The 13,003-nt window shown below is 40.6% G+C and overlaps 1 protein-coding gene across 1 annotated transcript in view; it reads left to right on the forward strand.

The window, feature by feature from the left end:
• CUNH6orf118 (chromosome unknown C6orf118 homolog) overlaps positions 1-13,003 on the forward strand; it is a 107,306-nt gene that overhangs the window by 33,952 nt on the left and 60,351 nt on the right. Inside the window, exons 5-6 of the mRNA XM_089668649.1 lie at positions 2,323-2,447; positions 4,439-4,497. Coding sequence (XP_089524775.1) covers positions 2,323-2,447; positions 4,439-4,497 — 184 coding nt within the window. The remainder of the gene's footprint in view (positions 1-2,322; positions 2,448-4,438; positions 4,498-13,003) is intronic.

The following is a 13,003-nucleotide window of genomic DNA, read 5'->3' on the forward strand; positions in this document are numbered from 1 at the left end:
CCAACAGGTGAAGCTTTAATTTGTTTCCTTAACATTTCTGTTTAAAGCCGATTGTTTACAGAGCTCAGAAGCTGTAGCTAAAATTCACACACAGGAGTAACAAAATTAGTGATGTATCCTTTTATCTCCACTATGCCACCATTTTAGGTTTTAACAAGAGACATTACGGTTTGTGATATTCCTCTTTTTATCACTCCAGGCCACAATTTTTCATCAGTCTGAAAGCCAGATTGTATTACATATCAGATGTGATTAGTAAAGGACCATTCTGGGGCTGTAGGGTGGAGAATGATCCAGCCTGCAGCTAACTGGAGTACAAAAAAATGGAAGATTGGAGTTTAGATTAGAGATGGATTTAGAGGATGCCCAAGCTCATCTCTACCAGACAAGACTACTGTCTGATTGCAACCCAAGGCTGGGACAAGGGGTGGGCAATAGGGACAGCTGCCCTGGGCGCAGTGGTTTACTGTAGGGATGGGAGCACCTTCTTTCTGTTACAAGACTGACAGGAATAGTGACAGCGGAAGTGATTGTGACATGCGAGTGACTGCTGGGCATAGGATCCTCTAAGCTTGCACATCATGAATGGGGGGGGGGGGGATACGCAGTTTGGCATCCTTGCCCTGGGCGCTGGATAACCTTGTCCCGGCACTGTTGCAACCTTCTCCTTCATCTGCAACAAGCACATATGTAGCTTGCTTGCTTTACTTACCACAACTGACTTTTATAATAATTTCAATGGGAAAAATCACTTTAAAAAAAAATACATTGAAAAATCAGTTTTTATTCCCTTCACCTTAACAAGTGCTGCAATTGCCCAATTTTAATAATATAATAGAGACATCAAACTGTTAAAATGCATAAACTAAACAATTGACCCACATTTGGCCTTTAAACAAAGTAAAGCAGTTTGGAAAATGAATTTTACTCTTACATATAGTATTTTTCAGTAAGTATAGTTAAAGTGGTTGTAATCTCTTACATATCCCCAGTGAAGTGACTGGACTTATGAAACAAATTTTTCTACATAAGTTATAGCTGTCTGTCTACAGTCTTCTCTTCTCTACATCTGTTCAAAGTCCAGAATTTATAAAGCTTGTCTGAGCTTTCAGAAAACAGGGGGGTGGAGAGCTGAAATTACATACTGCATAGCTCACTGAGGGGATCTCTGACTGCTGATTGGAGGGAATGGACACACCCCCTTCACACAGCACAGAGGAACAGAGCTGAGGCTGTAAATCACAGGCAGTGTGCTGGAGGTCCCTCCCCTGTCACCTTCTTTCTGTTGGATTCAGGAAAATGTGTCAGAAGTTATCCATGCTGATAGCGGAATGAAGCAGCAAACAGAAATGACACTTAGCTCTCTTAATTGAGACAGGTACACACTATAGAGTATAATGCTTTGTTCATACTTCATGTCTGAGGTTTACAACCACTTTAAGCTTAAGGAATGACATTTGTAAAGGCAAAGTCGATGTTTTATTTCTGCCAATTGTTAAAGAAAGAGTGGGGCAGCACATTATGACATACATGGATATGCATATTCATTTATAATAATTCTGTCCTATGAATCATGCAGAGCTGGCACTTCACAAGCAGTAGGGATAGATGTAACAAGCTGTTACTGTTTTCATAAACCATATTCACTTTACCAGCACTTCCTCCCTGCTCTCTTCTCCTCTGCAGTGTGCACTGAAGTGATTGGTGTCAGACACCCAGGGGAATGCGATGTAACTCTCCCAGTTAAATGAAAGGGCTTGAGTCAGCAATTGGCTGCTAAAGCTGAGCACTGTTACAGAGGAGGAAGTCACATGCTCCTCTGTACCTGGAAGGGCGGGATGTTAGCACTGAGCATTGTCGCTGGTTTCTGGAGGGGGAAGGAGCCACAGTGGAACACTGGTAAGGTGAGTATAGGAAGGTCAGGGGAAGGGTTGCCCTGTGCGCAGATACTGTTTCTTTGCCTTACATGGGCAAGGTGACAAGGTCTCTTTAAATAAACGAAAACCAAGACTAACTTCTACATCAATATATTTTATTATAAATAACACATTTCTCCCCAATAAAGATGCCCATATTGAAAAACTAATATACTAATACTAAATGCAAAGAAGGAGTAATTAGACATACTGTAGTAAATCACAAGTGAGTGCAGATTTATATAGGAAAGCCTTGGTAATAACATTTAATTGAAAAATTGAGTTCACATTAAGAATAACATGTAATATCCTTTGCTGAAACACCTAAATGTTTACAATGATTTTCATTTCGTTAAAAAAAAACCTATTCATTTTACTTAATATAACTCTGCTTATAACTTCATAGGTTTTACTATCAGAGATATCTGGAATGAAGAAAAGAGCAGTTAGAACTGAAGATGTGTACAAGGTAGAAGTAAAGGTGAAAGAGCTTGAACAAAAATCCTTGTGTGTTCTACAGCATAATGATCAGTGAGTACAGACGATCGTGCACTTTGTAAAATATAAGCATGTTAGGATAATTAGTTGGAAAACCAAAAAAGTAATTTCAACTTTTTAATTTCTGGAAACTTTGTTCAGAATTATAACTTAAAGTAAAGCAATAGACAAAACCTTTTTTTTCTCATTCTGGATAGAGTTAAGGGAGGGTTATAACCTTTAAGGTTTATTTTTGCCCTTTTTGTCCCAATGGGGAGGTTTACCTTCACTTCCTGTCTTGTAGCTGAAACAGAAAGTGAGAGGAAATCCCTGCAAATTAAGCGAATCTCTTGGTTACCCTCCCCAGGTTTCCAGAACTGGGGTCCCCATTAGAAGATTTTCTTTTACTTTCATTTTCAATGGTAATGGTAACCTGGACAAATAGAGAGGTTGAATCTCCCTAATGGTGGCACAGATCGCAATAAAAACTGACAGTTGTTATAATCCCTCTCCAGTCTATCCAAAACTAAAGAAAAAATGTTTGCATTTAGTTATACTTTAAAGTGTTTTAAAAATGGCCATGTCAGTAACATGCTTCACAGATTTTCCATTCATTGTGTGCTTTACTCAAATAAAGACCTTAGGAAGAACACAGCACTAAAGAATAATAAAAGAAGATCATTTTCTAAGACTAGAACATACAGAATCTGGAGCATGTGTTCATGGCAACCATGCACATTTCCAAACCTTAGCTGAACAAGCTGAAAGTATAACTAAAGGAAAAACAGTGGAGAGGTATCAGAACACCTACTGCATTTTTATTTCCGTTTGTGGTCCCGTAGGGAGATTCACTCTCTCTAGTTGTCCTGTTTACCATTATCATTAATGGCTGGTTCACACTATAGAAACGCCATCCAGATCCAATCCGCTTGAGCATTTTTTATGTGTCCTGATGCGTTTATGGTGCATTCCAGTGCATTTTTATGCATTAGTGCATTTCCCCCTCTCTTTTTCTTCAATTTATATAGGGACATGTGCTTTCCAGTGTACATCCGTCCAAGGTGTTGGATCCCCTGCGTGAATATTTGCATGCACGCACTTTGCACTTGGCTGCATTGCATTTGATCTACATAAGGACATTAATTGATTAATATTTGCTGATTGATATTTAATACTATATTGAATTACGGACATTACTTGATTCACTTTACTGAATTATTTGCACTGTTCGGCACTTTATTCTTTCTTTATATACCTTTGATTACGTAAGGTGACATATATATATGTTCGCTGCACTTTCATATATACACTTTTATATATGTTCAGAGTTTATATCACAATGTGCTTAGGAATAAGGTGCATTAAATTCTAGTGACTCCTAATATATTCGGCACAATAACAAAACACCTGTAATAAATATGCTAAGACTTGATGTGTGTTGTCATAACGAAGGGGGCTTCTTTAGAAAAGGCCATTTACTATTTACTATTCGATACTATTCAGTACAATTCATTCACTACCAGTTTTGTGACCCATTGCCATGTAATTGTCTGAAAAGAAAAAAATATATAGAGCAAAAGCCACTGCAATTTCTCAACTGCTGCTCTACCATGCGCTTAAGCTTTGGCTGGATTATGCTTCAGGAAGGCAGTTTATAGCCTTTTCATTGCAATGTTAACGGTGCTGGGTACTAGCTATGCTATCACCAACTATTTCATTCTCCACGACCTACATATTATTATGTAGTACTCCATATAGTTATTGAACCCATTTATGTCAGTTGCAACAGAAACACCGCTATGTAAACTTGTATGTGTGAAAACTAGGATGATAGGTGTTGATTTGTATTTGTGGTCTTTTCCTAATCTGTGGAAAGGCCACAAAATGTACCATCTTTGACATTAGAATTGCTATGTAGAGGGGGTTATGTTGGCTATTGATTATTCTTTTTCGAAGGGGTATGCTAACTTATACACAAAGCAAAACAAGCATACTATAAATGTAAATCAATTTTATTGTACTGTATTTTTATCTAATTTCTTTAGACTAAGAAATCATTTTAAGAAGATGAACATTATCACCACTGATACTAATGCAGCTGAAGGTAAATGTTATTTTATAGGTAACTGAATTAATTTATTTCAGCAGAGCAGCTGTACTTGAGAAGCATGTGAGCTAGATGAATACTAGCTATTTGTTTCTTAGGGAAAAATATTAGTGAGCACCTCATGCAAGATAGTGACCATATGAACAAAACCAAATACAGAAATTGATATTTAAGGGATTTTGTTCAGCTATGCAGCGTTCATGTTAGTTAACCTCCCATGCACTGTTGGGCTTGCAGGTCAGCTGTTACAAAAATTGAAGAGCTTGTTTTCTCCAAGTCAGATTTGGTTTTTGATCTTCCACTTTTTTGAGTCATACCAATACAAACAACAGAAATAAACATGAGAATGCCTAAACATTTTGTAATTGCAACAATTTTCTGGGCAAAGTGGTTCATTATCTGACAGAAAATCAGGGGCAATATTTCTGGCCATGACTATATGTAATCCAGGGAATTGAACACACATGTACCCTTTAAGATGAATTTTAGCTCTGATCAATTGTGGACACTGTATGAGAACTATGAATCCACATCCCCCTTCCCTGTTTTCTTTTCAGCACAAAGGTAATACTATTATATTAATGGTATCCCTGTCTTTTTACTTTAGTAAGTAGTATATATATATATATATATGTGTGTGTGTGTGTTTTGCACTTTGGGTCCCAAAAGAGGAGGTTCTGCCTACTATGAAGACTCTGTGTGGCTATCCTTCTCACACCTGAGAAGATCTGTCCTGGTGGCTGTAATATACATTAGCCATGTTTCGGCCTCTAGTGGACGGCTTTGGCAATAGGGTAGTGAATCACGGACTGGAAGTTACACAGCGGCGTACTGGAAGTGTGGGCTGGAATGCATTTCCGGCCCACACTTCCGGGGTAGTACATTCCAGCACGTCTGAGAGCACAGTTTTGGACATATGGAAGTGCTCAGGGCCAACTATTTTGTTGTACACGGATGCCTTAGCCATTTAGTATCCTTACCAGAAAGCATATCATTATCCCTTTTACTTATCAAAAAGGTAATATATACTTACTTGAAATATACCATATTTTTCGCTCCATAAGACGCACCCCAAAAAAGGGGGGGAATGTCAGTGCGTCTTATGGAGCGAATATAAAGCGGCCGGTCGGGTATTTCTGCCGCCACCATGTCAGAATATCGGGCCGGCCGCTCAGCTCTTCTCTCCTGCAGGACCTTACCTGTTCCTCGCTCCAGCGCTGTACAGTCTTTCCGCACTGGCTTCTGTGACAGCCGAGTGCCCACTGTGCATGCGTGAGAAGCGCTGTGCTTTGTGAATGGTCCGGTGTCTTCTGGGACACATGACACGTCCCAGAAGGCACCAGGCCATTCACAAAGTGCAGCGCTTCTCGCGCATGCGCAGTGGGCACCCAGCTGGCACAGAAGCCGGTGCGGGAAGAAGTGGGAAGGACAACTCCGCGAAAGTGGGAGCGGGTATCTGTCAAATTCTCTACTATGTCCCTGGTAATTTCCCTGTACTATGTCCACAGTCTCTGGTCATCTGTACTATGTCCACAGTCTCTGGTCATTCCCTGTACTATGTCCGCAGTCTCTGGTCATCTCCTGTACTGTGTCCGCAGTCTCTGGTCATTCCCTGTACTGTGTCCGCAGTCTCTGGTCCATCTCCTGCACTGTGTCCACAGTCTCTGGTCATCTCCTGTACTGTGTCCGCAGTCTGTGGTCATTCCCTGTACTGTGTCCGCAGTCTTTGGTCCACCTCCTGCACTGTGTCCGCAGTCTCTGGTCATCTCCTGTACTGTGTCCACAGTCTCTGGTCATCTCCTGTACTGTGTCCGCAGTCTCTGGTCATCTCCTGTACTATGTCTGCAGTCTCTGGTCATCTCCTGTACTATGTCCGCAGTCTCTGGTCATCTCCTGTACTATGTCCGCAGTCTCTAGTCTTCTTCTGTCATTTTCACGCACAACCATTGCAATGGTCCGAAAAAGAGAAACTATCCAGTTAGCAGCAGATGTGTGAACGGAAATGCCTTGTTGATGTCAGAGGAGAATGGGCAGACTGGTTGCTATGACATTCAGATGGTAGGGTCAGAATTTGGCATAAACCACATGAAAGCATGGATCCATCCTGCCTTGTATCCATGGTGCAGGCTGGTGGTGGTGGCGTAATGGTGTGGGGTATATTTTCTTAGCACTAGCAGAGTGTACCTGATAACGTGGTTGGTGAGTGTATATGATGTAAAAGTAAACACATACATATCCCATATCTATTTCTCAGATGTAAATAAAAGCAAGGTAAACCTGTTCAGAAACTTACTTAAGCTGAGAATCCCAAGGCGTATAAAGCAAACACCCAGAAGAGAATGTTGGAGGCTGGGTTGATAGACAAAAACAAGGGAACATTAAAAAAATGAGAAGAGCTCCTTAATGTTCCAACATCACTGGAAAATACACATAATATATAAACCCTTAGTCAGATAATAAATTTAAAAAGTATTTCGGAACCATTTGAGGAACAAGCGATAACACAAGTCACATCCTTCCAAGCATAATGCCCTCATATAACCAAACGCACTGTGTGTGTGACTATGCGGCCATGAAAGGAAGAAGTCACACCACCAGCTACACATCCTTCTTTATATTTTCTGTGTTCCCCAAGGACCATCCCCTTAACCACTAAAGTGGTGGGCAAATCCTATCGAAATGTCAGGCCGGAAGAAACCATCAGGTGAAGGTCCCCACAAGTACCGGGTATACTGTAGGAAGTCATCTGTGCCCTCCATCCCAAAAGGCAAAGGTAGTGATGTGGCTGCCAGACTGGAAACAACATCGCAAGAAATGGTGCCATCTGATACCAGAAGCACATATGGCAACCGGGGCTCGCCTATGATGTGGCCTCAGGTATCAGATGATGTTGCTTCCTGTAACGTGGTTTTTGGCTGTGTCACTTTGTTACTAGGATGATGCCCCCATGGAAATATTATGTTGATATGCAAGAAATTACTCCATATATATTGTGTTGCTTATGTGTTTTTATTTTTCACTGACTTTTTTTGTGAATGAGTAGGGATCGGTATTTTGGGCCCCCTTATTTATCAAGGAGGCTTCCAGATTCTCTGACCTCTGCCAGAGTTGTGGTTAAGAGACCAACATGTTGACAAGGTGCTTTCTGGGGGGTTCCCCTCTTGGCAGAATACTCCCTCATGTTGAGTGCATGTGGCCTGGTATGGTTCAGGAGGGGGCACATGAGCTTGGCATAGATTGTGGGGGGGACCCCCATGCCATTTAAAAAAAATATATATTTTTAATGATGGGTTCTTTGTTTACAGGCTGTTGTCAGCCAGGAATCCCCAGCTGACAGCAGAGATATGTTACTGGTTGTTAGGATGCAGGTGGGTGCCAGCTCCATAAAAACCTACACACACCCTGCAAAAATGCACCAAAAATGCATTTACATACATTTTACATGCGTTTTTCCCATTGAGGTCCATTAGGCCAAAACTGAGCAGCAACTTCACCAGTAGCACCAGACCCTTTTCCAAAAACAGGCCTTGCTGTGCTACATTGGTGTGAACAGGCATCATAGTAATAATAATAATGTGATTTCCATCATCATGCAAATCTGTGTAACATCCGATATCACAATTGTGTAAACCAGGCCTTATAAATCATAGTTCCCATAAAAAAGTTTACAGATATACTTCAGCCATTTTATTTTAAGTATGTTATTTACAATATTGCCACTTTTGTGTAGTTCCCCACCTGAATTTTAGCCTTTGGCAACCATAATCATCTTTCATTGCAGAGGCACAACTAGAACCTTCAGGGCCCGGTGTAAAAAACCATAAGGACCTCCGACCGCCCCCCCCCCCCTTTTTGGTGGTGGAACCCCAGGGTCTGCTTGAAAGTGCAACCTTTGCGACCCTGGTAGTTCCAACACTGGTGTTAGTAGGTTTTTGTTTTTTACCATTCTATTTCATATTTTTGCAATTGTATGTTCATTATTTTTAAAAATCTTTTAGGAGCCCCATTGGAGGGCTTTAGTGAAGTATCAGGGCTCTAAACAGATCACTGATATTTCACCTTTGAGACACAGGAGATTAACCGCTTCCCAACCACCCTACAGAAGAACTACTGCTACAGGATGGCATAGTTGTGCAAAATCATGTATATATACATGATTTTGTATTTTTGGGTAGGGAGGCGCGCGCCATTGGCGGCTACAGCTGTTGATCACCGGATCCCAGCTGGAGATTCCCTGCCGGCACTTGGCGATCGCCAAGAAACAGTGACAGAGGAGAGGTCTGTATGTAAACAATACAGATCTCTCCTCTGTCAACTCCAGCACGCTGCTTTGTATTGCTCTGTATAGCAGAGCAATACAAAGCAGCGTGCTTACACAGTAAAATGCAGTAAAATACACACAGCACACAGTTAACCCTTTGATTGCCGCAGATATTAACCCCTTCCTGCCCAGTGTCATTAGTACAGTGTCAGTACTTTTTATTAGCAGTGATCACTGTATTAGTGTCACTGGGGATGTCAGTGACAGTCAGTTCCTCCCCAGTGTCAGAATGCCTGCCGCAAACAAGAGATAACCTGTGCTCAAATCCCAACAGCTAGTGCATGCATTTATCCATCAGGTGCTAAAGGGGTGTAACCACATATTAACACTAAAAATTAACACTCTGCGCACTGGTATATACCCTTTCAAGCAGACTATGCAATAAATAGGTATATTTAGTTCACACATATTGCAATACATGCTTAAGCTGGCCAACTGTGTCAAAGTAATCCCTCCATGGCCAGTCCTACTCTGCTCTGCCTACGCAAATGCTACTGTGGACACAATGCCTGCCGCAGTCCCGCTATAAGTTGCTGATCGCTGCCCTTACTAGTATATATAAAAAAAAAAATCCAGTACATATATTGTCGATTGTAGACGCTATAACTTTCATGGAAACCAATTAATTTACACGTACTGGGATTTTTTTTTAGCAAAGACATGTAGCAGAATACATGTTGGCCTAAATTCATGAAATTTGGCTTTTTTAATCTTTTTACTGGATATGTATAAAGTAAAAAATATTGTTTTTTTTTTCAAAATTGTCGGTCTTTTTTTGTTTATAGCGCAAAAATTTAAAAATGCACAGGTGATCAAATACCACCAAAAGAAAGCTCCATTGGTGGGAAAAAAGGACATACATTTTATCTATGTACAGCATTGCCTGACCGTGCAATTGTCAGTTAAACTAACACAGCGCTGTATCGCAAAAAAATGGCCTGGTCAGGAAAGGGGGCAAGTGTTTAAGGGCACAGTCCTCAGCCTCCTCTGCAGCTCCAGCTGAACAGAATGAATGGACAGGTATAGCTCTGTATAGAGCCTCCCATTCATTCACAAACTATAGCATAGTAAACACAGTTTACTATGCCTCCATTACAGTATGACTGAACAAAGTCAGTAATTGGTATAGAATATTGACTCACTTGATTCATTAAGACAAGAAAGGGACTGCTAAATTACACATTTAACATCCCCTTTCCCACTCTCCATCCTGACAGATCCCCTGCAACAGTCGTTGGAAAGGGGGGCTCAGAAGCACTGTGGGGGATGAGGGAGGGTCGGGTGTACATTGAAGCTCAATCACAGCAGGAGGTGAATAGGGAGGGCGGCATGTAGACTAAATGATTCCTTCCATTTTCCTCCTGCAGCTGCTGAAAGGCTGCAGGAGGAAAATGGAGGGGATTGGTTCCTCTATATTCCTCCCCTCCTATCCAGGTGTACAAGAGCTGCATGGGCTCTACATATGCTGTAACAGCAATTAAATATTTTTAATTTCCATTAACAATGATTGTTTTATAATTATTCAGTTAGAGTTAGTCTGATTGAAAAAAGGCACAAGCTCATCTAGTTCAACCAATAAAAACATAATCATGCATCTATTCCACTTTATAAATTTATTCTTAAAGAACACAGGTTAGTAATGAAATACCACTGGAGGTATGTTGACGCATGTCGATGTGTTGCTTCCAATATGGTGGATCACTCCCCAGGTTGCAACATCAGTGAACAGTTAACTAGTACTAGAGTCAAAATGTGATTGGTGGACAATGTTCTCTATAATACATAATGTTTTTGAAATGCTCTGACCATGGCAGGGTCGACTGTCCCAATTTTGGGTAAACAAGTAATATATGGGAGCATATTATTGAATAAAGCCTGGTTGCCATGGAACTAACTGGACAATTTGATACACTAAATTTTTTTTGCGCTTGCCCTCACAGTAATCAGGCTTCATGGTAGAAAATATGGAGGGTAAGCATGAATGCAGCAGATTCCATTTTGTAAGTGTTCTCTTGACTTGGGGTACTATGGGCAAAGAAAACACATGGGCAGGGGAAGAATTAGGCTCGGTTCACACTATTGTGGGTGGTTGAGGGTGTGGGAATTGCAGCAATACCCGCAGTCAAAAAGCATTTGCAGGTGCGGGAACCTCCGGGAAATCTTATGCTGCAAAAGCACCATGTGATTTCCTGGTTGCTGTGCTTTTAGAATGGTGCGGGAAATGTAGGCAGGGCAGCCCATTCAAATGAAACCCACATAGATGAGAACCAGGCTTTAAGGAGTGAAAGGAAAAAAGCTGTTTAAAAGATGCAACAGGAAAGGTAAACGCAGAGAACAACTGGCAGATGGAAAATTGTTTGACACCTGTGTAAAGTCTACCAAAAGTATTTTTGTCATACTTTTATATTCAACTTATTTTTATTGAATTTTGTTTTTTAAAAGGAACAGGGTAGACAATAACGTGGACCACCAAAGGTTCACAATGAAACATGAGCATAGAGTAATGTTACTGATGTTATACAAACAGCATCTATGTAAGGCTGTATGAACCATAGGGGGGAGGGGGAGGGAGAGGATGGAGGTGTGAGGGAAGGAGGGGGGAAGTAGGTGAGGGAACCAAAATGGATATGGGTTTAAGCAAGTTCAGCAAGGTTATTATTATGTAGTTACTAGTAGTACTCCAAGAACCAAAAAGATAAATGCCATCAAATTTTAATTGTGCATTTTGGGTGAAGTGCCCGTATAATTCTGAGATTATTTTGAAAATGCCAATCCAATAGGATTTGATGGATTTGCAGGACCAAATGATATGGTATAGTATTCCTAGTTCTCCATAATTTCACCAACATTGTGATGTTGTGTGGGTAAATTTTAGTGAGTCTATATGTGGATAAGTACTGTTGGTGTAGTAGTTTTATGTAAACTGCCCAGTGTGTAGCATAGAGAGAGGCTTTACTGTATATGAGATAGAGAAAGCTCTTTGCCATGTGGTATCAGGGATTTGTTGGCGGAGTAGAGTTTCCCAGTTGGATATAGATGTGGTTCTAATTTAATAGGAGTGAGTAGAATAGGGAAATGCCTTTACCCGGGTATTTAGATCTATTTAGGAAGTGAAAGGCTGGGGCAGGGAGTGTGGTAGTGCATGGGATGTCATTGGATTTAAGACCATGTGCGATTCGGAGATATGTAAATTTATCTTTGGGTGTTAGTTGGTATTTTTGTTGTAGTTGGTGAAAGGTGGTTAGTTTGTGGGAGGTGAAAAAGTCAGAGATGAGAGCTATGTCTAGTCATTCCCATGATGAGAGATTGATATCTGGGATTAGGATAGGGAGAATTCTAAGAGGGATATGGATTTATTTGGATTTTGGTATGGAGTATGATAGTATTTTGGACCAAGCTTCTAAGGAGGCTTTGATGCAGGGGTATATAGTTGTTAAGAGTTTTTTATTAGCAGAATAGAGAAGGAGGAGCAATTGTGGTGTGGCCGGGGATACTATTTGGGTTTCTAAAATTTACCAATTTTTTTGTGTAGATGGGTGCCACCAAAAGTAGATTTGATCAAGTAGGAAGGCTAAGTAGTATGTTTATAGGTGTGGAAGGTTAGTACCTCCATTGTGATATGTGCGTATAAGTAAGCTATTGGAACACCTAGGTCTTTTGGATTCCCATATAAACTGGGAGAAAAGTCTTTGAGCTTTATGAAAGAAATTCATTGGTGTGGGTATGGGACGAGTTCTGAATATGTAGAGGATTTCAGGAAGGATAATCATTTTCAGTGTTGTGATACGGCCTATTTTGGAGAGGCCAAATGTTCTGAGCGATGTTATGTCGGTTATGAGGGTTTAGAAGAGTATTTTGTGGTTGTGGTCATAAAGTTGATTGGGATTAGGGGTCAGGTTTATTCCGAGGTATGGGATTGAGTGTTTTGCCCATATAAAGGGTAAATCTTTAGATAGGCGGGTTTGAGTTTTTGTTGGAGTGTATAGTTTAAGGATGAGAGATTTGGATTCGTGGAGTTTTGTAGAATGAGATACTGGAGAAGTGGGATAGTAGTTCTCTAATGTTATGTAAGGATTTGGTTGGGTTAGTCACCATAAGGATGATATAGTCTGCAAATAAGCTTATTTTGTGTTCTGTGTCATTACATTTAATTCTTGTGATATGTGGGTCTTGTCTTATTTT

This window comes from Staurois parvus, unplaced genomic scaffold, assembly GCF_062004578.1.
Source record: "Staurois parvus isolate SC_StPar_1 unplaced genomic scaffold, SC_StPar_1.0 ptg000059l, whole genome shotgun sequence".
NCBI classification, from domain to species: domain Eukaryota; kingdom Metazoa; phylum Chordata; class Amphibia; order Anura; family Ranidae; genus Staurois; species Staurois parvus.